This window comes from Phoenix dactylifera, chromosome 7 (genome assembly GCF_051530095.1).
Source record: "Phoenix dactylifera cultivar Ajwa chromosome 7, Ajwa_hap1_PhDact_Kaust_v1.1, whole genome shotgun sequence".
Taxonomy (NCBI): domain Eukaryota; kingdom Viridiplantae; phylum Streptophyta; class Magnoliopsida; order Arecales; family Arecaceae; genus Phoenix; species Phoenix dactylifera.
The window spans coordinates 2,464,703-2,489,520 of NC_143196.1; the positions used below are offsets into that span (position 1 = coordinate 2,464,703).

At 39.4% G+C, this 24,818-nt stretch overlaps 1 protein-coding gene and 1 pseudogene across 12 annotated transcripts in view; one reads left to right on the forward strand and one right to left on the reverse strand.

The window, feature by feature from the left end:
• Positions 1-2,318: 2,318 nt before the first annotated feature.
• On the forward strand, positions 2,319-4,046 carry LOC103707564 (nuclear transcription factor Y subunit B-3 pseudogene; annotated as a pseudogene). The gene has a single exon (XR_015967164.2). The product of XR_015967164.2 is annotated as a nuclear transcription factor Y subunit B-3 pseudogene (transcript).
• Positions 4,047-8,752: 4,706 nt separating this feature from the next.
• Positions 8,753-24,818, reverse strand: part of LOC120111105 (UBQ, helicase-c and DEAD-like helicase domain-containing protein) — a 38,677-nt gene continuing 22,611 nt past the window's right edge. For 3 of the 11 annotated variants that reach the window (XR_015967161.2, XR_015967160.2, XR_015967155.2), the window contains 7 exons: positions 24,055-24,225; positions 23,843-23,955; positions 23,370-23,493; positions 9,724-9,819; positions 9,573-9,635; positions 9,340-9,489; positions 8,753-9,252 (listed from right to left, as the gene is read on the reverse strand). Coding sequence is in view for 3 of the 11 variants with exons in the window: in XM_089924156.1 (XP_089780282.1) it covers positions 9,400-9,471; positions 9,573-9,635; positions 9,724-9,819; positions 23,370-23,493; positions 23,843-23,955; positions 24,055-24,225 (639 nt within the window). In the remaining 8 variants the exon portion in view is untranslated. Of the gene's footprint in view, positions 9,490-9,572; positions 9,636-9,723; positions 9,820-23,369; positions 23,494-23,842; positions 23,956-24,054; positions 24,226-24,818 lie in introns of all 11 variants that reach the window. The other 8 variants (XM_089924156.1, XM_088700943.2, XM_039127577.3 and 5 more) reach the window with 4 other exon arrangements.

A 24,818-nucleotide genomic window follows, 5' to 3' on the forward strand; every position in this document is an offset into this window, starting at 1 on the left:
AGTTGGTGCTCAAAAAAATCAGGTTCTATGCCCTGGTCTGTCCCTTCCTTTGAAGGCTGGGGAAGAGATTGTTGTTTGTCGAGTTTGTATCGAACCCGTCGCTGTCTCGGCTGTGCTATTGGAGGCTCTAGGGAAGTCGGAATAGGGGAGTACTCATCTTGACGTGGGCTTACTACTTAAATGCTTTCAGCAGTTATCCATCAAGCTATGTAAATGCTATTGCATATCAACTAATTTTATAAAGCTTGTGGCTGTTGCAAATACCTTCTCAAAACTCTTAAGTACTACTTGTCTTCATTCGATGGAAAATTATGTCGGAAAGCATTGATACTGTAGTACAGGTGTGGAGAGATTTTAATGTTGGTGAGAAACTTTTTCTACAACCATGAGCATTGTTTATAATGAACTGGCCTCATATGGTCTCTTGCCACTCTTCCAGAGCCATATGGTCCCCAAACCACGACAATTCGACCTTTGCTTCTTAATTGACAATATAATATGATCAATTATTTGAGTAATTAATGTTTGTTTAGATTGGAAGTCTTAAGCATTAAGATGTAAAAAGATACTTTAATGAATGAAAGTCCCACTTCGGAAAGGACAAAAAGGAATGGTCCCAACCTTTAATACTTATTGGTTTTATAATTTAGTACCAAACCACCAAGGCACCAACAACTAGGATAGGCAGGAAAAATAGTCCATGCATCCACTTTTTGACACCCAATAGTCTCATTTTTTTCTCAACTAACAACATGTAGGGACCATCTACAGTGGAGTTGTTGTGCCATGCGAGGTGCAAAATTTTATATCCGAAGTATGCGTTGCAAATTCCGATTGAAAGAAAAACTTTTTATACAAAATTAGCTTAGTAGTGTCTTAGTCTCTAATGGCATTAAGCTGTGTGTCGTTGGTGCTTAATGCAGAGCTCCCTTGTGCACTAATTTTCTTATCGAAGTCTGCAGCCTTTACGATGAGCAGATTTGTAATTGCTAGATAATATAGGTAGGGTTCTTAGACTTCGCAACATGTGATGAACAAGATTCTTGAGCAGTTAGCATGTTTTCGATCTTTATTTTTATTATTTGTGCAGAAAAAGTTCTTGTACACTTGGTTAGGAACTAGAAACCAATTCTAATAAAAAATTACGATACACTTCCGATAAGTTAATATAAAAAGTAAGAAAAATTATTTTTATGTGGATTCTAGGACTACAATTTAATAAGGGATTTCAGTATATTATTTCTATGCAGACTTTTATTAAAATTCTAGATTGTCTATATAAATCCATTAATATATTAGTTAAGAATATAGTTTGAATTATTAATATTTAAGAATGTAAAACATTGAGTTGTGCTTTTCCTTTGTTTTCTCTTCTTCTCTTCCCTTCCCTCCTCTTCTTCTATCTCCATCTTCATCTGTCCTGCAACGACTAGTATATACATCTCCTGCCTAACCCAAAGACCTATAAATTTTATAAATTTGTTTCCATGAAACAACCAACATAAACTTTAACTCTCCGTACCTCTCCATGCAACTTTGCATTTTAAAATCCATAGCTCCAACTTGGGAATTTCTTGGTGTTCATAGAGTCAACTAGATTTCACTAATCTTCGGGACAGCTGATACCTAAAATTTGGTGCACCTTAAAATGCTAGAGCAGACTTGTTGACCCTCATTTTTGTGATAATCTGCCTCCTCGTTAGCTAAGCAATAATTAGAATGCTTAAAATTTAAAAGAAAAAAAATATCGTAAACGAAGGTTTCAAGCAGAACGAAACTCACATAGAATTAAGCATCTCTTTATTTGATACTCCCACGCAGCAAACTCCGCAACTCGGTATTCGTCTATGAGAGGCGCACTCCTATGCCTTTCAAGGCTTCTCAATGTAAGAAAGTCTTTATCTTTTTTTGTTATTGAGCACAAGCTTTTGATCCATTAAAACATGTAGATCTACTGGACGACAAATAAAAAAGTTGATAGCAACAGAAGTGTCTCTAAACCACTCAGGTCCATCTTTCCCGATCTGTCCCATTCATACACATACATGTATCACAGGCATCCATATCAACGTATTGATCCATGATCAGAGTCTATGCAATCATGGGCATTCATTTATCATCTAATGGCCTAATACTATAGAAGATCCTGATAATATTTGCTCCTTGCTTCACATCTTGGTTGATCAGAAATAAGACAAGTAAAAGAAATAAAAATAGAATATTTTATCGATCAGATGAGATCATAGATTTGTAGCGTGACCTGCTGCGCAAAGACATGATGATATCTTTAAACTTTGTGCAAGGCTCGCGCCGTGTCTAGCCTTTTAAAGTAGGGCCCACCTCCCACGGACGACCGAGATCAGTGGCATGGTCGGCTCATCGATGGCCGATGTGAGGCCACTTGGCTCACACTTATCGATAGACAGGAGGCCGCCATCTTTCCACGTGTCGTTCTCGATGCGATATTAGGACCAAGATCCAACGGACCTGCCCACCCCGGAGCCCCTCCTCTCTCTCTCTCTCGCCCCGCTCCGTCTCTTCCTCCTCCGCCCCCGCCGGATCTCCGAGCGCAGCTCGCCGTCCGACCCACCTTATCCGGCGAGACCAAACCCTAACCCTAATCCATGGAGTTCTAGGGTTTCCATGGACTCTCCTTAGGTCTCTCTCTCTTTTTTTTCTAGTTACGAAAAATCGGATCTTTTTTGTTGTTCGCCGTCCTCTCTGTTCCAATGGAAGAACCGAAGCCCTAGTTCCTTGAATCCTCGCTGAGAAAGAATACCAACGTTCTTTGTTTCTGGATCGGAACCTCTATAACCCTAATCGCTTAGAATTCCGCGGGAAACGATCCCGGTTTCCACCTCCTTTTACTGTTTCTTTGGATACTTGAGGTGTTCTTCTTCGACTTGGATTCCAGGGATTTCCATCCATAAACCTCAAAAGCCCGCTTTTTTTTTTTTTTTTAATACCTAATTCCAGTCTAAATAAGTCCACATGAGAATCCTCTCAGCTCCTATTCGCGCATAGAATTATACTCCGAGAGCCGGAATTCTATCAAGTCTTCATTCGTTTTCTCTCGAGACCAGCTCGGAAACGCTAGATTTTGATCAGGGGATTTATAGATAGATTCGAATTTAGCATAAAGATTGGATCTTGATTGATGGCGGATTCGGATAACGAGTCGGGAGGGCCGAACAACAGCAATGCGGCGGGGAGCAGCGAGTTCTCGTCGCCGAGGGAGCAGGATCGCTTCCTGCCGATCGCGAACGTGAGCCGGATCATGAAGAAGGCCCTCCCGGCGAACGCCAAGATCTCCAAGGACGCCAAGGAGACGGTCCAGGAGTGCGTCTCCGAGTTCATCAGCTTCATCACCGGCGAGGCCTCCGACAAGTGCCAGCGGGAGAAGCGCAAGACCATCAACGGCGACGACCTTCTCTGGGCCATGACCACCCTCGGCTTCGAGGAGTACGTCGAGCCCCTCAAGGCCTACCTCCAGAAGTTCCGGGAGATGGAGGGCGAGAAGGGCAGCTCCTCCTCGTCGCAACCCCAGCACAAGGAAGGAGGTAGCGGCGGCGCTATCGGTAACAGCGGTGGCAGCGGTATCGGAATGTACGGTGGTGGTGGAGGGATGATGATGATGGCGCCGCAGATGTATGGCTCGCCGCCGTCGTATCACCATCAGATGTCAATGGGTGGGAAAGGCAGTATGGGCAGTGGTGGCGGCGGCGGCGGCGGCGCCGGTGGGAATTCTACCTCTTCTTCAGCTGGCCTTGGAAGGCAGGGCAGGGTATGATGTCAACTGTGTTGGTACAGTTCATGTTAGTGCTTTTGTTGTCTTAGTATTGCTTGGACTTTTATTACTTCTTGTAGTTTGGGTTCTCTGTCTGGGTCAGAGCTACAGTTGGGTGATTTTCTCACAGAAAACATTGGAATGAGATGTGTAACATAGTGTGGTCTCTGAATTCTCTGAACTGGGGAGGGAGAGGTGATATATTGTATAATACTGCGAATTTATGATCATGAATGGAACCTACTTCTTTGTTGGGAAATGAACAGCTCTTTTATTATTATTTTTTTTTTGAGGGGATTTAGTTGGTTTTGGATACATTGGATGACATATGCAAGTGAGGGAAGAACAATAGAGTCCTTTTGCATGCATTTTTGAACGCATAAGATATTGTGTTGTAATGCATGGCAACTCTCTTTAGGAGCTTGTCGTTTGGTAAGAATGCCTTCCCCATCTCAGTCTCTAGATACATATTTTGCATTTGAGTTCCTTGGAAGCTCAAAGCTATAAAAAAAATAAAAAAGCTAAACTTATCTTAGGGATGATCAGTACGTAAAGGTGAACTTGCACCCTTTACGCTAGGTAATGTGAGGCATGCTTGAGAAGGCATCAATTGGATTTTTCTGAACAAAGGTCAGCAATTGCAGCCAGGTACACCGTACCTGTCTTATCACCCTGTTGTGCAGCAATAGCTCTTCCAACATTGATAAGAGATGTCAGGACTGAACAAGATGGCTAGCCTGACAGCCAATGAGAGCCCTTTGTCTGCTCGGCAAAGTTTAGTTACAGAGACATGGACCATTAGAGTGTAATCTGGTCGGTGGTACAACTAATTGGACTCTCATTTCGCTTCTCTCATATTTTAGTTCTAAACAAGCGATTTGGAGAGGGAATGAGAAGCAAAGATTTATTTACTGGGATCTTGTGGAATCATACTCGATTGTGTTGTTTATTTGTTTATCATACTTGGGACATGCTTCAGATCTGTGAGGAGTTTGCTACTCTCTATGTTACTTTTCCTGAATCTCCATCACAATTTTGTTTATCCCAAGAAAGAGGTCCAGGTCGTTTGGCTTGGTCCTCGTGAGAAGGAAATCATTGGAAAGCCAAGGAAGAAAGATGAGATGGATGCGGATGGATAGCTAAAAGCTCACCCTCGAGATGTCACGGGAGGATACTTCCAAAATATTAAGGGCTCATTTGGTTCATGGGAAAAGAAAAGAGAAAAAATGTGGCCAATGAAAAAGTAATGAGATGCCTTTCATTTGATTGGAGTTTTCAAAGAAGAGAGATGGAAAAGTTGTATTTCTATGGAAATATAATTCCTACGTTTAATGAAAAAATCTTTTCCATGAGAAATATAGAAAAGTTACTTTTCTGTGAGCCGAGATCACTCTATTTTTATTTTTTTTCCCAAAAGCCCTTCAACATTAAAGATCTTATTTTTATTAAGGGTATAATAGGAATTACATATAATTTTTTTAGAAAAGTGGATGGTCAACCAAACATAAGTAGTCTGTCACTTTCCTATGGTCAACCAAACATGTCGAAAGTACTTTCCCAGGCATCATCTTTCCAAAAATCTGCTTCTCAGAAATCATATTTTTAGAAGGGAAAATGCTTCCCGCGAACCAAACGAGCCCTAAGAAAACGGAGAAGGTAGGAGGGCTTTCATTGGCCACAGCAAGATTTCAGCAGCACCTATACAAGCAAATGAAAATATTGGCTTTTATTTTCAATGCGACTATCATCGAAATAGAGTTGAGAGCTGCATGGGAGGGCAACACTTATGCGAGACTAGTTTTAGATGTGGACAACATTTATCTTGAAGGAGACTCGGCTACAGTGATCGGATGGATTCAATGCCGACACAGCAATGACAACTGGCATCCGTTGCTTCGAAACATACGCAGACTCTCGAGAGGATTTGGCTCCTTCTGGGCCACTCATGTCTATCGGAAGACGATAGTGCTGCTGACTAGGTCGCCTGCTATTTTGCACATTATTCGGAAGGGATTCTTTGAGAGAATCACGAGTCTGTTTCTTTCTCTCTCCATCATTTTTTTTTTTTATCTTATTGGTTGTACTCATGCTCGATCAGTGCAAATCTCCACTGCATAAAAAAAAATTGTTGGCTTTAGCAGTTCAAGAATAACGGCTAAGTAAGGGCCAATTTTTTTTCTCTTTCTGTTCGAGAAGGAGGGGGTTGCTAGATGGGGGTACATTCATTCCAGCTACATGTTGAAATGGCAGTATTTCGTGAACCAAGTAGTAAGAGGCTAATAGATTGAATCCACTGGGCAGTAGCCTTAATTAACAAGGTGAAAGACAAGCCATCAATTCCAACGGCAAAAGAATTTTAAGGGAATAGAGATAGGACTATTCCATGGTATAAGTCTATTCCGCCGTTTTGGGTTAAATAAATTTATACCATATAAGCCCCAATTCTTTGATGTTCAGCAAGAACTTGGAAGATATCCTCCTACTTTGAGAGATATCTTGCAACTGATTCCGCAACCAAACACCACGTAATAACAGAAGCTAGCAATCTCTATGCAGCAAAGCTTACCCTGCATCGTTTGCTTAAAGTACCAGTTCACTTAAATCAAAATTTCAACCAAACATTTACGCTGACGATAGAACTAATTTTGGAGGTCAGAGATAGTAGCCATGGAAAAAGTAAAGAAGCTTGATATATATTTCATGGGTTTGAATTCTGTTTGGTGCAGCTTCAAGGCTTCCTGAAGTCAACGTGTCTTTGTCTCTACCACCATCCAAATATGTAATGGAGGTCAACATAGAGCTTTTGATCTAATGATTTGAGGCGACCACAAATTTTAGGTCTCTCATTGCCACCGGTTCCCTGCTAGGTTGACTTAAGGAGTCATGAAAAGATATTTTTGTAGCACAGAAAGCTTCATTGTACGTGTCCACTGGTTTTTTTTTTTTTTTTAATAAAGCAGATAGAACATACATATCTAACATGAATACATCAAATAAGATCAAAAAATAAAATATCACTGAATGCGGTTGGAAAAACTAAAGTGCTAGACCACAGACACGACAAAGATGAGCACCAATTTTCCACTAGGCAAACATACTGTTTCTTTCTTTTTCTTCTTCTTTTTTTTTTCCTTGCTTTTCTTTTGGTAAGCCTCATTATTGTACCTTTGTGTGTAAGGAAAAAAAAAAGAGGAAAAAGAAGTCTTCTCCCCAGGCGAGCCACCAAGCGTGCAATATGGTCCAATAGAAAGATTTTACCATGACCTTGAAGAGAGTGGGGAGTCGCTTCCACTAGGAATCTTCTTGGTGGGTTGAGAGGAGTCCAGAAGCACTGTCCACTTGGACTTCAGAGAGAGGTTGGGAGGCTAGAGGTTGCTTTTATAGAGAATTCAGTGCACTTGCACACATAAAACCAGAAAACATTCTTGTACTTCAACAGTAACTAGCCAATTGCATACTGTTCAGGGGTTGCACCCACTGAGCGTTTTGGGTTTGAATATTGGCTTGATAATTTTACAAAACAGTGCATCCATCATAATTCTGGCAGAAGGGAAAAATATTCATCTTCATCTCTTGATCTGATGACTATTAGTTTGATTTTGTTATGGTGTGATCAAAAATCAATGGATAGTGTACATTTTGGACTTTTTAAAGCCGGAATGCACGATTCATGAATATTAGGTGGAGTGGCAGTAGGATGGCTCAGGCTAAAAAAAAAAAATATCTCAATATATACCCGGTTTACATATAATTAGGCTGAAAAGAGTCAATTCATATTTAATTCTATACAAGTATATCTAACCTGTGAATTTAATCATGGCTTCACTTGTTAATTATATATCTTAAAATAAAGATAAAGTATAATCACGTAAAGAAGATGAGAGTGAAAGAGATGAGAAGAAATTAAAAATGGAGATCTAAGTAAAAGGTGGTATATTTTATTTTTAACCATTACTTGTGTGGTCATCGTTTTAATGTTAGTCCATAACTAATGTAGGACTAGGTTGCAAGGGTTTCTCCGATTCGTGGTGACCCATCAAATCTGACGCCGCGGTAAAACTAATTCTTTTCCTAATTTATTTATTTTGAGCAAGTTGGCAGGCCTGGCCACAAAAACTATCATTCTTTATTATTAAATTGTGAAGCAATTTAATGGATCGAGATTCTTATTATTTTCTGCGATATCGGGTAATGCTGCAGAGCAAAACTATGGTACCAAAAGATAAATTCCATGCCATTCGGCTAGAAGTAATTGGTGCAGTTCAAGTGTTAGGTTGGATACAAGATCGGGTTGGGGGTATGAGTGCACCAATCCTTGCATGGCAATATGGCATGCGCCGGTGATTTTTCTTTTCTTTCTTTTTTTTTACTCATTCAAGGTACAGACAGGGTTGGGCTCCACTATTGTTTATAAGGATAGACACCTTTCTGTCAGCTTATAATCGCCTATATTTTTCCAGATCACGCCGATCAGTGACCTATGATTTCCGAAATCTCTCTCCTCTTCCATGAGATCGTATTTCCTCAATGATTCACCCTCTTGCAGGGTGGTATCTAAGGATACCTAATTGGGTACCTCTATTTAGTACCCAATTAGCTACCAAAGAGAGTAGCATCTACCAAAAATCTACCAATAAGTCTACGATGCAGAAGCATTAAAATTTGAATCCATGACAGTTTTATCCATCAGCATCCTTATACGACCGCTGCCAACCTCTTGGGGCCTAAGCCCATTCTCGGACCCCAGACCAGTCTCTTCATCAAAGGAACAGGATGGAAAATAAGCAATAGCCATTACTTCCTTGTCAATTTCTACTCCCACTTCTTCATGAACTTCATCCATATGTTGCATTTCTCACTACCAAAGATGCAAATCATCAAAGGCAAGCCAAGGATAAAAATATAAAGTAAAGAAGTCCATCAGAGAAGGAACTAGTTTCTCCCCTCTATTCACAAGCATTGACATTAAGCAATCAGAAAATTTTCCACTTTGAACCCTAGGTATTAAGCAGAGGCACTGGAACAAAAAAACACTTCGATGCGTTGGCTAAAAATGATATGCATCGAAGTAGAAGGAACGGCAGCAGAGTAACGATTATGGATGGGCTCACCAATGTAACAAGTTTTCATGACACATTGTAAAGGGATACATATAACATACAACAAAGCCTTACACCAGTCGCCACCTCATCTACCCCATGCGATCTACATATTTGCAAGTACCAATGGTATATGTTAATCAATTTCCACTGTCTCAACTGGTTCAGCAGCAGTCAGTTTCATGCCGACACTTTCTCATCTACGCTGGTACTGTCTTCTGACTCCCTTCACAGGCTTTGTTCTGATTCCATGTTTTGATGAAATACTGGGTGGACACCACCGTTCTATCAAAAAATATGCACCTATCCGGACAGAAGTTTTTGGGCATGGGTTTATCGACAGGAAGCTGGGATGGTTGTCTGCATCTTCAGTAGTGAATGATATAGATGCCCTGACATCAGGATTAGCATGCAATAGTGATTACATAATTCCAAACTACAACCACAGCATACCTTGCAGTAGTGTAGAAAAAACTCTGCCTGGCTTTGCCATGATACTTAGAACACCAACTGCTAGTTTGCAGCAGAGTTTTCAAATATCTTCTCTTTGCCTTCAAAATATGACTTCTCAGCTTCGATCACATCCTGCACAAACCAAATCGCCTTTACAAAGTCAAATTATAGATCTAGCAGAAAGGGCACTAACATATATGGGATGTAAGTTCCACCAACATAAAACATCATACCACAAGAATTACAATGGCAGCCTCCTTGTCCAGAACTTCATTGTATTCGCTACATGATAGCACCTACGACACAAGACCTTGATAAACACTGCTTCTTTTTCCATTTTCTTGGTAAAAAAATGGGTTTGGAATGAAGATGACTGGGCCTTACTTGTACACAATTTGGACAACCAGAACGACTCATGCAGTTGCATGCTGAAATTAGTTCTAAGGCCGCTGTTAGGAGTTCCCCAAAGAGTAGTTGGACCTGTTACAAAACTTGAAATTTGTGTTACCAAGGGCATGCACGTGTAACATTCATGTTTAGATAAAGCCAAAAATTGGGCATTACAACCTGTATGAACCAACATTATGATTCAACATTATAAAAAAAAGAAGAAAAAAAGAATTAGCAAAAGTTGCATATAGGGTGAAAGGATCAGATAAATATGAGAATAATCACAGCAGTGCTCATTCATGATCTATGTTTTGCTAGTTTTACCATTCAGACTTGCCATTTACCTAGTCAGGACCCAAGCCTAATGCATCCCTAATGCCTAGGCATTTTGAGTGTGTTAGTTAGGATCAAAATAATTGGTATTAGAGCTAGACCCACATCTGAAGTTTTGAGTCACCAAGGGGGTAACCAATGGGGAAAAAAGCAAGAAAAAGAAAAGGCCATAATGAGTTGCCTATGGGTAAGGCTACCTAGTGACTAGAATTTAGCCACCACACCGAAAAGGCTATCTAACTGTCCTAGGGTGAAAGCAATTACATGGGAAGGACTACCTAATTGCCTTGGAGTGAAAGCAGTGAGATGGGAAAGGACTACCTAGACTAGAGAAAAAGCCGCAACAGACTGCGCCATTGAGGATGATAGCCATGGATCATGGTGGTCTTGTATCTGCTTGGTTGTGACTCAAACCTAACCCATCCATAATGCCTATGCATTGGTTAGGATCATAACAAGTCTCTTCAAGTTGAAGCATATTTAACCTGGGCCACATCCACCTAAATAAAGGGCGCATCATTGCAGTAGAACTACTATTAAATCTCTCTCTCTCTCTCTCTCTCTCTCTCTCTCTCTCTATGTGATTTCTATGTGAGTGTACATGCCTGTGGACACGTCTGTATGCATGCGTACAAGTGTGCACGTGCTAGCTAAGTTAGAATTATCCTAGCAGGATCTAAGAATAAATCTTAATTGGTGCAACATACATGACAAGATTCCAAATTAAAAGTCCATATGGCCAATAATGATATACAACATTTACGATGATTAAAAACTAGCAAACAAATGCTCTCAAGGTTTTCTTCCTTGTATACTGATCATAATATAGGCAAATTAAGAGCAAAATACATGTTCTAATATGTAACCAAGAAACATTCTGACATGACGTAAGGAGAGGGAGAGAAGAAGAAGAATAAGAGGGAGGAGGAGGAGGAAAAAAAGGTAGAGAGAGAGAGTAACTCAATATTCTGTATTCTCAAAACTCAATAATACAAACCGTGTTCACAATTAACATAGCAATGGATTTATATAGACAATCCAAAACCCTAATAAGAGTCCGTATAAAAATAAAATGCTAGAGTCCGCATAAAAATAAAATTTTAGAGTCTAGATAAAATTCTAACTTTAGAGTCCACAAAAATCTAGCTCTATAGTCCACATAAAAATAAAATTCTCTAATATCCAAATAAATTTTAATTTCTATATTTGCACCTAAAATAAGTGCGCCTAGATTTCTTATTAATGGACGATCCTCCGTCAAACTCCCCCAGTTGGAAAGAACTCGATTCCAAAGAGTTTATTGCAAGTATTACTCAAGAAATTCAAGATCCAAGGCAAGTGGAATCCAAGAAATGTCAGATCAAGGATGGCCTTTCCATTGGACAAGAAAATGATGGAAGCCACCATTAGAAGAAGTAACACTCCGATCATCCATAATTGTCTTAATCTCATCTCGCTGCTAAAGAAAATATGGTGCCTTAGGAACTGAAGTACTTGCAAGAATGCTAGATAGCAAAGCAGAGGGCTCAAGGTGTCTCGGTAAGGTAATCAATCCTCCAAATTGAAAACAAGACTAACATTCATATGACCAGGTAAATCAAGTAAATATACATTGGTCCAAGTTTTCTAATAATGGAAAATGGGCCAATGACTTGGGCATGCAATTTCTTGAAAGAACTTTTAGGCAAACATTCTAGATGAATGTGAACCATGATAATATGCCCTACATTAAACTACTTAGCCTTATGATGCAATATCAGCAGCAAGTTTATAATCTGCATTAATCATTACAATTTTGTGCCTAATCTCTATATATGAATCATGCATATGTTGGGCAAAATTTTCTGCAAATTCAGAAACATGGGTATCAGGCAAAGGAACAAGATCAATAAGGGTATGGGGTTGATATCCATAAACACACTCAGTTAGGCTGTTAATCGTTGACCTATGAACAAAGATGATAAGCGAATTCAGTAGTAGATAGCACCAAATCCCAATTACCCTATTTGTCTCCAACCAGACATCTAAGCAAATCACTCAAACTATAATTAAGTGTTTCAGTTTGATCATCAGTTTGGGGGTGGAATACAGAGGAAAACATCAAATTACCAAAGTGTCTTCCAAAAGTAACTAACAAATTTAACATCACCATCAGATCAATTGATGCAGGACAGAAGGAGAGAGAAGAAAAAGAAGAAAAGGAAAGAGTCGCAGAAGAAGGCAAAGGGAGACAGCAACTCAATATTCTATATTCTCGAAACTCAATAATGTAAAAACTGTGTTCCCAATTAACATAACAATGGATTTATATCTAAGTCCGCACAAAAATAAAATACTAGAGTCATCATAAAATTCTAATTCTAGAGTCCACATAAAAATAATTTTTTCTAATTTTCCTATAAAATAAAATTTCCTAATTTCTATATTTGTGCCTAATACAAGTGCCCTTATATTTCTTATTAATAGACGATTCTCCGTTACATTCAAACATGTTGAACTCTAGTCCGTACGTTTACAAGCAGTGAGCTGAATCTGTCATGATCAATAGTGATTTCAGTTCATATAACATATCATGTAGCTTTATTCAATCTAGCTAAATTAAGACCATTATTTTCTGGCCACTTAACTCATAATAAGAAGACTTTCAAAATTTTGTTTTTGGATCTCTCAATAAGAAATATATGCACAAGTGGTTGATCTAGGAACTGGGCATGCGTATGAAGACAGCCATGCAAGTGTGGGTTTGTCTGTGCAAATACATACATGGAGTTGTATGCATGAGTGAGCAGTGATAGTGTTGTGAGTACCTATGCATGTTTCATGCCTGCTTGCATGTGTATGTGGCCACACGCATTTAGAGGGGTTGGAATGAGCACATATGACCATGTGGGACCGCTAAATGCCTGTTTGCATAAATACATACATGAGCGTGCACGCGTATGTATGTCTTGACTGGTGGACGGGTTTAAAACTTTATTCTAAACATTGACATTGCCCAATGTCAAAGTAAGAAATTGGAATTAAGCAATAATCCGCGCCCCACTCACCCACCACAAGATTCTTAAACAAGCACCTAAAAATTTAAAAATGCGATGATGGCAACACCTAAACCTTTCTAAGATAGTGTTGCCCAAGGTGACAAGCCAAGAGGGGGGGGGTGAATTGGTTTCTTCTTTACTTTAGTGCTTTTAAAACTTTCTTAGTTAACTGCGATGGATGCTTACTTAGGTTATTAGAGTGAGTTAAACTAATGCAAGAATAGAAAGTAAAGCAAGAGAGAATGAAAGCACAAACACAATCCAAATACAACAATATATAGTGGTTCGGTGCTCTCCTTAGCACCTACGTCCACTCCCCAAGCGTACCCTTGGGAATTCACTATAATCTCGCGGATTACAGTTGGATTGTTTTCCGGGCTCACAATCCAAAAACCTTGTTGGTTTTACGGGATCACCAACGAACCTATACAACTTTGGTTTTCCGGGTTTACCAAAAACCTTTGTTGGTTTTGCGGGCTCACCAACGAACCTTTACAACTTTGGTTTTCCGGGTTTACCAAAAATCTTTGTTGGTTTTGCGGGCTCACCAACGAACCTTTACAAAGTATTCAAACAAATGAGAAGAAAAGATTTAAACTCCTAAATGAGCATATAGAACAATATGAGCAATGAAGAAGAGTTAGAAAGAAATTATCGCTTTGAAGTCGCTTGGCTCTTCTTTGTCAAGGAAGCTTCACTCTTCAATGGGGGAAGGAGCTCTTGATGCCTCTTTGAATCTGCTCAATCCCTTTCTTTGATTTTTGAATGAAGCTCTTGATGAAGAAGATTAGGGCTCTTTGGTTTTCTTGTGTATACTTTGATTTCCCACTCAAAAGTTATTTATTCTTATGAATAGTGCCCCTTTAAATAGTTTTCAACCTTCCTTGGACAAGCCCCATTGGTCAGATTTGAAAAACTAGCCGTTACATGCCTTGGGAAGGACAAAAAGTACATCTGCAGAACTAGCCGTTACTGTTCAGCCCGTGTTTGGGTCGGCTCAACCTGTCCTTGGGTCGACCCAACTTGGCCTTGGGTCGACTCAAACATTCCTTGGGTCGACCCTCTCAGAGAACACAGAAACATGAATTTCAAACTTCCTTCACTTGGGTCGACCCAACCATTCTTTGGGTCGACTCAAAGTTCACTTGGGTCGACTCAACTTCTTCTTGGGTCGACCCTCTCAGTAATTCCAGAGAGCCATTTTCTGTCTGTCTTTCTGTCTTCCATTTGGGTCGACCCTCTCAGGGTTTGGGTCGACTCAAAGTTCACTTGGGTCGACTCAACTTCTTCTTGGGTCGACCCTCTCAGTAATTTCAGAGAACCATTTTCTGTCTGTCTTTCTGTCTTGCCTTTGGGTCGACCCTCTCAGGGTTTGGGTCGACTCAAGCTTGGGTCGACTCAACCACTGTGTGGGTCGACCCTCTCAGTAAATCCAGAGAGCATTTTTCCTTTGCATTTTGAGGTTCTTTGGAGGTTGGGTCGACTCATGCCTACCTTGGGTCGACCCAACTCACTGTTCATTTGTGCTGTTTTTGCAGGAGTGTGCCAGATGATTCCTTTAAGTCCCGGGGTCGACCCAATCAACCTATGGGTCGACTCAATTCACACTTTGCTGCATTCTCAAGATTAGATCCATCCAAATGAACAAGACCATATATATATTTTCAATTAAACAAATATACTGAGAGTAATGAACTTATAAATGAAGTATCAATTTAACTTATAGCAAGCTCTAGATAATTGCTTGTTAATCATCAAAATAACACTATCATCCTCAATCTCCCCCTTTTTGATGATTACAAAATAAAGAGTATAAGCCTATTGATACTTGTCTTTAAAATCAGTTTATAAAAGGGATTGAATTTCTGAATTTCAGCTTTTCATATATATAAGTAAAATCTCCCCCTATATTATTCAAAATTTGCCAATTTGACTTTTTGAATGGCTCCCCCTTTCATTTATAATTCATTAGCAATGAAACTTCAAAAATTTGAGATAAAATATGAGTTTCAGCTTATGTATCGGGGTGAGAGAGGAGCGTGCCAAATTTTGAATTTATATGTGCCAAATTCTGAATTATGATAGAAATTTTTGATTTGATGGTTTTCATTGTTACAAATTGCTCCCCCTTAGATATATAAGCTTTCTTATATGATTTTCAATTTGTTTGCCCATTTATTTCTCTTTTCTTTTCATAACTTCTTTACTCACTCTTTCTCAACTTGTCAAATGAAATACTCTTTCTTTTCTCGAAGTGAATACTCTATCTTTTCTTCTCCCCCTTTATATACTCTTTTCTTCTCGTTTCCTTTATATACTCTTTCCTTCTCTTCTCCCCCTTTTTGTTATCATCAAAAAACATATATATGAGAAAAGATGCAATAAAGAACAAACTTCAGACTTCATTGATCAAAATAGGAACATTTTCATACAATAATGCCCAAAATAAAGATAAGTACAATGTTCCTCAATCAAGATTTAAAGATATAAGGCAAAAGCAAAATACATATGAGAAAAAGCAAGATACATATGAGAACTAGATTTCTAGCCTAGGCTCTAAACATAGATACTAAGATCAGCCTAGGGGGAATCTAATGGCTGGGATCTAGTCCTCATCCTCCTAGCATACGTGGCGAGGGGAGGTCGAGCCTGGTGAGACTGAGTCTGGCGTGGAGCACGTCGAGCTGGATGACTCTGTGCCGATATCTCTGACTCAGCAGCCTGTGGCACAGATGGTCCATGTGTCTCCCTCTCTCTCCGGAGTGCTCCAATCTGCTGCCTCAGATCACTGATATCAGCAGACATGACATCCAACCGGGCGTCTAATCGGCTCGTGAGCCCGTCAGTAATAGTCCTCGCCTGAGCTGACATGAGCTCTGTCATCCTGCTCCAGAAGTCATCCGTATCTGTCGGAGGAGCAGATGACGATGGTCCAGCCTCTGAGGGTGCAGTAGGATGATCCATAGGCTCCTCATCCTCACCCTCTGGTGCCTCTCCCTCTGGTGCTTCACCCTGAATGCCTGCACCAGTATGTATCCACTGCCCGTTCACTTTCTCATAACCCATGCGTATGAGTGACCGTGCAGTGTACGTGTCTGTGGGTTGCAGATTCTTGAATGCTTCCTCCTCGAGAGGTAACCCGTGCTGACGGAAGATCAATGTAAGTATCATGCCATAAGGCAATGATACCCTGTTGCTGCTTATTACCTTTCTCATTTGCCTCAATATCATGGCCGGAAGATTTAGGGGAATCCCCCTAATCATGCACTCCATAACTGCAAGATCTCGTTCTGAGATGAGATCGAATCTCCCGGTCTTCGGAAATAAAATTCTATTTATCATATTAAGCAACAACCTCATCTCGGCGGAAAGAGAACTAGCTATTACCTTCTGAGAGAAATCGAAGTTCTCATTTTCCATGATCAGCTGAAGAGCTCTCATTTTGTTATCTGATCTTTCCGGAATAGCTCCCGTGCAAGGTAGGTGTAGAAGCTCACTCAAGCTCTCCTCGGATACACGGATCCGAACCCCTCTAACATCTGAAACAAGCCCTCCCATACCAGTCTTGAGGAAGGCGTAGAATTCTTGGACTAACCCGGGGTATATCACCACATCAAGGGAGCAAAGATACTCCCATTCTTGTCTTTGGATCCATTCCCAAATTCGAAATCCTTCTTGGTTGAAAAACTCCGAATGGATCCTTCTTCCGGTAGTAACCGGCCTCCCCGCAAATCTTGCAAGGAGCACTGAGGGGGAAGGAGGAGGAGGGACCTCCGCACGTGCCTCACGCGGTGGAGACACGGGAGAAGGCTCGGTAGGGCGCCTTTCCTCTTGTTGGACTCGGCTCACTCTTCCGGATCTTTTGGCTACGGCTCGTTTGGGACCCATTTCTCCAAGATCTTAAAGAAATCTACTGTTTGGAGGAGTCTAGTGGAGATTGGAGAGTGGGGACAAGGATTTTCGGAAGAAGACAAAGGGCAAACAGTGCCCTAGATGAGCTCTCGGGCCCCCTTTTAACAGTGGGGTCCCGACGTTGGGTCGACTCAAGAATTTTCTTGGGTCGACTCAACGTTGGGTCGACCCTTGTTCTGGGTTGGGTCGACCCAAGTGCAGAACTTGGTTTTCTCTCCCTTTTTGCTTCTAAAAAGTTTTCCTCGCTTTTAATCCTTATAAGCTCCTTATGGGACATTGATACATGAGTGAGAAATTTATAGACAATAAATTTGACTCATGTTTCATGGGATTTTTGAAGTTAGAAGAATGTATCATGAGACTACTAACTTCCTTTCATATTCATTCAATAAAAGGATCACATATACCTAATTCCCTTCTGAGCATACAGAATCTATCTTCACTCAGTGGTTTTGTGAATATATCGGCCAATTGTTTTTCCGTGCATATATGCTCAATGCATACATTTCCATTTTGCACATGATCCCTAATGAAATGGTACCTTATTTCTATGTGTTTGGCCTTAGAGTGCTGAACTGGATTTTTAGTGAGATTGATAGCACTCGTATTGTCACACTTAATAGGAATATTTTCTAGTTTAACACCATAGTCCTCTAGTTGTTGCTTGAGCCATAATACTTGAGCACAACAGCTACCAGCAGCTATGTATTCAGCTTCGGCTGTGGATAGTGCTACTGAATTCTGCTTTTTACTAAACCATGATACTAAATTGTTTCCTAAGAATTGGCATGTGCCACTTGTGCTCTTTCTATCTAATTTGCATCCGGCAAAATCTGCATCTGAGTATGCGAGCAAATCTAGACATGAGTCTCTCGAATACCATAATCCAATGGTGGTGGTTCCTCTTAAATATCTAAGGATCCTCTTAACTGCACTTAAATGTGACTCCTTAGGATCCGATTGATATCTAGCACATATCCCTACACTAAATACAATGTCGGGTCTACTAGCCGTAAGATAGAGCAAGGATCCAATTAGTCCTCTATAGAGCTTAATATCTACACTTTTCCCTTTTTCATCCTTGTCTAGCTTATTAGTGGGATTCATTGGAGTGCCAATTCCCTTATGATTTTCATTACCAAACTTCTTCAGTATTTCCCTTGTATACTTAGTTTGATGAATGAAAATACCTTCTTTGGTTTGTTTGATTTGTAATCCTAAAAAGAAGCTTAATTCTCCCATCAAACTCATCTCAAATTCTCCATGCATTAAATCAGCAAATTCTTTGCATAGAGTATCGTTAGTGGCACCAAAGATTATGTCATCTACATATATTTGTACCACTAGTAGATTTTTGTCCTTTCTTTTGAGAAATAGAGTTTTATCTACATTTCCTCTACAAAAGTCATTATCAATGAGAAACTTACTTAGTCTATCATACCAAGCCCTAGGTGCTTGCTTTAATCCATATAATGCCTTATGCAATTTAAACACATGATTTGGTAATTCATGATTTTCAAATCCTGGAGGTTGTTCTACATATACTTCCTCTTCAATAATACCATTTAAAAATGCACTCTTCACATCCATTTGATATAATTTAAAGTCCATAAAGCATGCAAATGCTAGAAGTAATCTTATAGCTTCTAATCTAGCTACAGGAGCAAACGTCTCATCATAATCTATTCCTTCTTCCTGATTGTATCCTTTAGCTACAAGTCTAGCCTTATTTCTTATAACTACTCCATTTTCATCTAATTTATTTCTAAATACCCATTTTGTTCCAATTACTGAATTATGCTTTGGTCTTTCAGTTAATGTCCATACATTACTTCTTTTAAATTGATTTAATTCCTCTTGCATGGCATTTATCCAGTTAGTATCTTTTTCAGCTTCTTCATAAGTTTTAGGTTCTAATTGTGAAACAAAAGCAAGATAATCATTTAAATTCCTAAGAGAAGATCGAGTTCTTACCCCTTGAGATGGATCACCAATAATTAAGTCTTTGGGATGTCCATGTGCATACCTCCATTCTTTTGGCACGTCTTGGGGTTGTGGTGGCAGGCAATCTTCTCCCTTATCTTGATTTGGCACGTCATCTATATTCAACTTTTCAAAGTCTATAATTCCTGTATCATCATCAACAATACTTTCTTTCCTAGCAGACTCACTATCAGACTCATCAAATATAATATTGACCGACTCTTCCACTACTAAGGTTCTTTTGTTGAATACTCTGTATGCCTTGCTAGATGTGGAGTATCCTAAGAAGATACCTTCATCTGACTTGGCATCAAATTTACTTAAGTCCTCCTTGCCATTATTTAAGATAAAACATCTACATCCAAATACTTTAAAATATTTTGCAGTTGGTTTCCTATTGTTCCAAAGTTCATAAGGAGTTTTCTTAGTTATAGGTCGTATTAAGACTCGATTTAGAATATGGCAAGAAGTGTTTATAGCTTCAGCCCAAAAGTACTTTGGAAGATTTGACTCGCACAACATTGTGCGTGCCATTTCTGCCAATGTCCTATTTTTCCTTTCAACAACCCCATTTTGTTGAGGCGTTCTAGGTGCTGAAAATTGATGTGATATTCCATTTTTAGTGCAGAATTCCTCGAAGTGTTGATTTTCAAATTCCGTGCCATGATCACTTCGAATTGCTACCAATGTGAGTTTCTTTTCATTTATGATTTTATTGTATAGTTTCAAAAATTCTGAAAATGCTTCATTCTTATGTGCCAAAAATAAAACCCATGTGTACCTTGAAAAATCATCTACAATAACTAGTCCATACTTCTTCCCTCCTAGACTTGTAGTTCTAGTAGGTCCAAATAAATCCATATGTATGAGTTCAAATGGTCTAGTTGTTGAGACTACATTTTTCGATTTGAAGGATGACTTAGTTTGTTTTCCCAATGAACATGGTCCACATATTTTGTCTTTTTCAAAAGTCAATTTTGGCACATCTTTTATTAACTCCTTCTTAACTAGTTTTGATATTAATTCCATACTAGCATGTCCTAGTCTTCGATGCCAAAGCCAACTAGTTTCATTTTTCTTTTCTTCATTAGTAATTAAGCATAAACCATTTTTCTTGCCTAATTCTTGAAGATCTACTAAATAAATATTCCTTTGCCTTTGTCCTACAAGTACAATACTATTATCTTTAGGATTTGTGATTATACATACAGATGCTTCAAATGTAACTTTAAATCCTTTATCACAAAACTGACTTATGCTAAGAAGATTATGTTTCAAACCTTTAACTAATAAGACATTTTCTATAAAAACAGATGGAGCAATGAAAATTTTACCCTTTCCAATGATATACCCTTTACCATTGTCTCCATAGGTTACTACTCCACCATTCTTTGGTTCCAAGGTGACAAATTGATCTTCGTCACCAGTCATGTGTCTTGAACACCCGCTATCTAGATACCAACGTTTTTCAACTTTGTCAGCTGCAAGACACACCTCATCGTCATTGGCCATATGACATATTTGGGCCGTGTCTTGATGATCTTCGTCCTCCGAACTTGATTCCTCACTCTCACTCCAATCGGCCATAAAATTCTTCTTTTTCAATTTTCTTGCCATCCACTTCAAATCTGGGCAATCTATCTTATAATGCCCGGGTTTGTTACACTCATAGCAAATGGGAGTTTCTTTCTCCTTTTCTTTGTCCTTACCCTTTTCTTTGCTTGAGTTACCTTTAATGAAGGGCTTCTTTTTATGGAATCTCTTCTTACCTCTCATGAATTTTCTGAATTTTCTCCCAAGCACTGCCATCCCTTCTTCATCAATATCTTCATCATCATTTGAATCTTCCGATTCAGTTTGTTGTCTAGGGGTGGTAGTCTTTAGGGCAATAGGCTTTCTCCTCTTGACCTCATCTTCTGAATTTTGCCTCATTGTCAACTCATAGGTCATGAGTGATCCTAGAAGCTCCTCTAACTGCAGTGTGTTGAGGTCCTTTGCTTCTTGAATAGCGGTTACCTTGGCCTCCCAATTCCTTGGTAGAGACCTGAGAATTTTACGCACCAAATCAGAGTTAGAATAAGACTTTCCTAAACTCTTAAGCCCATTTATAATATCAGTAAAACGAGTAAACATATCAGTTATGGACTCAGTAGATTCCATTTTAAACAGTTCATACTTGTGTACTAATATGTTTATCTTAGACTCCTTAACTTGATTGGTCCCTTCATGTGTGACCTCAAGTCTATCCCAAATTTCTTTGGCGGTGGTGCAAGTGGATATTCTATTAAATTCATTTACATCTAAAGAGCAGTAAAGTATATTTACAGCTTTTGCATTTAACTGTGCTAATCTTCTATCATTTTCATTCCAATCCATTTCTGGTTTGGGTATGATAGTGCCCTCTATGTTAAGTGTGGGTGTGTGAGGTCCTCTAGTGATGATTTGCCATAGTTCATAATCTGAAGCTTGAATGAATATCCTCATTCTGGCTTTCCAATATGTGTAGTTTGTGCCATTAAATAGAGGAGGTCTATTTGTGGATTGTCCCTCACTCATTGCACATCCCACTTGGGTTGTCATGATCTTTAACTCTTGATTGTTAGATCAATGAGTACTATTAGAGCACCTTGCTCTGATACCACTTGTTGCCCAAGGTGACAAGCCAAGAGGGGGGGGTGAATTGGTTTCTTCTTTACTTTAGTGCTTTTAAAACTTTCTTAGTTAACTGCGATGGATGCTTACTTAGGTTATTAGAGTGAGTTAAACTAATGCAAGAATAGAAAGTAAAGCAAGAGAGAATGAAAGCACAAACACAATCTAAATACAACAATATATAGTGGTTCGGTGCTCTCCTTAGCACCTACGTCCACTCCCCAAGCGTACCCTTGGGAATTCACTATAATCTCGCGGATTACAGTTGGATTGTTTTCCGGGCTCACAATCCAAAAACCTTGTTGGTTTTACGGGATCACCAACGAACCTATACAACTTTGGTTTTCCGGGTTTACCAAAAACCTTTGTTGGTTTTGCGGGCTCACCAACGAACCTTTACAACTTTGGTTTTCCGGGTTTACCAAAAACCTTTGTTGGTTTTGCGGGCTCACCAACGAACCTTTACAAAGTATTCAAACAAATGAGAAGAAAAGATTTAAACTCCTAAATGAGCATATAGAACAATATGAGCAATGAAGAAGAGTTAGAAAGAAATTATCGCTTTGAAGTCGCTTGGCTCTTCTTTGTCAAGGAAGCTTCACTCTTCAATGGGGGAAGGAGCTCTTGATGCCTCTTTGAATCTGCTCAATCCCTTTCTTTGATTTTTGAATGAAGCTCTTGATGAAGAAGATTAGGGCTCTTTGGTTTTCTTGTGTATACTTTGATTTCCCACTCAAAAGTTATTTATTCTTATGAATAGTGCCCCTTTAAATAGTTTTCAACCTTCCTTGGACAAGCCCCATTGGTCAGATTTGAAAAACTAGCCGTTACATGCCTTGGGAAGGACAAAAAGTACATCTGCAGAACTAGCCGTTACTGTTCAGCCCGTGTTTGGGTCGGCTCAACCTGTCCTTGGGTCGACCCAACTTGGCCTTGGGTCGACTCAAACATTCCTTGGGTCGACCCTCTCAGAGAACACAGAAACATGAATTTCAAACTTCCTTCACTTGGGTCGACCCAACCATTCTTTGGGTCGACTCAAAGTTCACTTGGGTCGACTCAACTTCTTCTTGGGTCGACCCTCTCAGTAATTCCAGAGAGCCATTTTCTGTCTGTCTTTCTGTCTTCCATTTGGGTCGACCCTCTCAGGGTTTGGGTCGACTCAAAGTTCACTTGGGTCGACTCAACTTCTTCTTGGGTCGACCCTCTCAGTAATTTCAGAGAACCATTTTCTGTCTGTCTTTCTGTCTTGCCTTTGGGTCGACCCTCTCAGGGTTTGGGTCGACTCAAGCTTGGGTCGACTCAACCACTGTGTGGGTCGACCCTCTCAGTAAATCCAGAGAGCATTTTTCCTTTGCATTTTGAGGTTCTTTGGAGGTTGGGTCGACTCATGCCTACCTTGGGTCGACCCAACTCACTGTTCATTTGTGCTGTTTTTGCAGGAGTGTGCCAGATGATTCTTTTAAGTCCCGGGGTCGACCCAATCAACCTATGGGTCGACTCAATTCACACTTTGCTGCATTCTCAAGATTAGATCCATCCAAATGAACAAGACCATATATATATTTTCAATTAAACAAATATACTGAGAGTAATGAACTTATAAATGAAGTATCAATTTAACTTATAGCAAGCTCTAGATAATTGCTTGTTAATCATCAAAATAACACTATCATCCTCAGATAGCATTCATATTATCGGGACTTAGACTTCAATATTTACCTGTGCTGTAATACCAATACCTCCAGGATGTTGATCATACAACAAAATTCTTTCAGGAATAGCACGAGTTTCATGGGGATTTGCACACTCAGTACCCAAGTCGGAAGTGTTGCACATCATATGCCTACATATAAAATATGCATAGCCATTACATTCATATGGTATAGCGCATATCAGACAAAATGCAAGCTTAAATAATAAACTGCAGCATATATGCAAATGTAGAACTTGTATGTTCCTAAATTAATATTTAAAAATGAAAGTTCTATTCATAATTAGTAGAAGAAACCCGGCAAGCTGTCAGTTCCTACAGTCTGAGGGATGCACTGGAAAAAAGAGAACCAGCAACTCATCTTATCAAGGGCAAGTGGCCTAATTTAGGCCAACCATCTGATAAATTTACAGCTTATCGATCACCCTGCTAGTATTAAACAATCGAACTGGCTCTAGACAACAAAGTGACAAGAACTTACAATGGAACTACGTTGAGGAGAGCATGGGAAGCAGCATGCATCCCTGCACGAAATGGAAGGTTCTGCATCTCCACAGCTGTCTTTACTGACGGAGGAATCCGTATCCAAGCTGCCTGCATAACCATTTGAAAGAATGGTACCCAAAAATTGAGCAAAAGCTTGAAAAGTCAGAGTACGAAAAAATTAAAAATAAAATGATTTGTACCACTAACCTGGGATTCAAAGGAATATGAAGGTAAAGAAAGCTCAACTCTGTCAAATATCCTGTTACTTGCTCTCCATATGCGATAAAAGCCAAACCATTTGGTTGTTACTTTGCAAGCATTTGCTTGGGCAGTTGTTCTTAGTTTCTCAAATTCTGATGCCCTCACTGGTGGATAACCCTAAAGACAACAAAGAAAAGAACAATCAATTGTTTTTTATAATTTTAGAGTCAATTTAAGAGTGTCATTCCAAACAGCAAATTAGCAATAATAAATCCTGCAATACTCGATAACCTAGATACGTATGGGCAATCTACGACTATTTATACAGCTAGGAGATAAGGTAGTGATAATCTCCACTATTTTGATTATTTTCAAATGACAACTGCAAGATTTAAATCCACCCTGCAGAAAGCATCATCAAAAACTGACCCGTAATGTTCACTATTAGGATATAAAGGATACCCAAGAGGTTCGCACACAAATGGGCTATCACCACACCATGGATCTTTGTAAGACCTGATTCTAGAACCTTGACAATCTCAGTGATGAGTCAAGCTCAAAAACTTGAAAATCCATTTCCAGTCTTTAAAGTTTAGAAGTGCCAAAAGAAGAAAAGGCTAAAGAAAAGAAAAAAAACTTCTACATCTCAAACTCTTACTTTCAGACAATTTAAAAAATATATAGTAGAAAAGGAAAGAAAAAAAAGGAGTCTACATAACCATTAAATTCTAAATTGAGGAAAACTTCACTAAATAAAAAAGGAAAAAAAA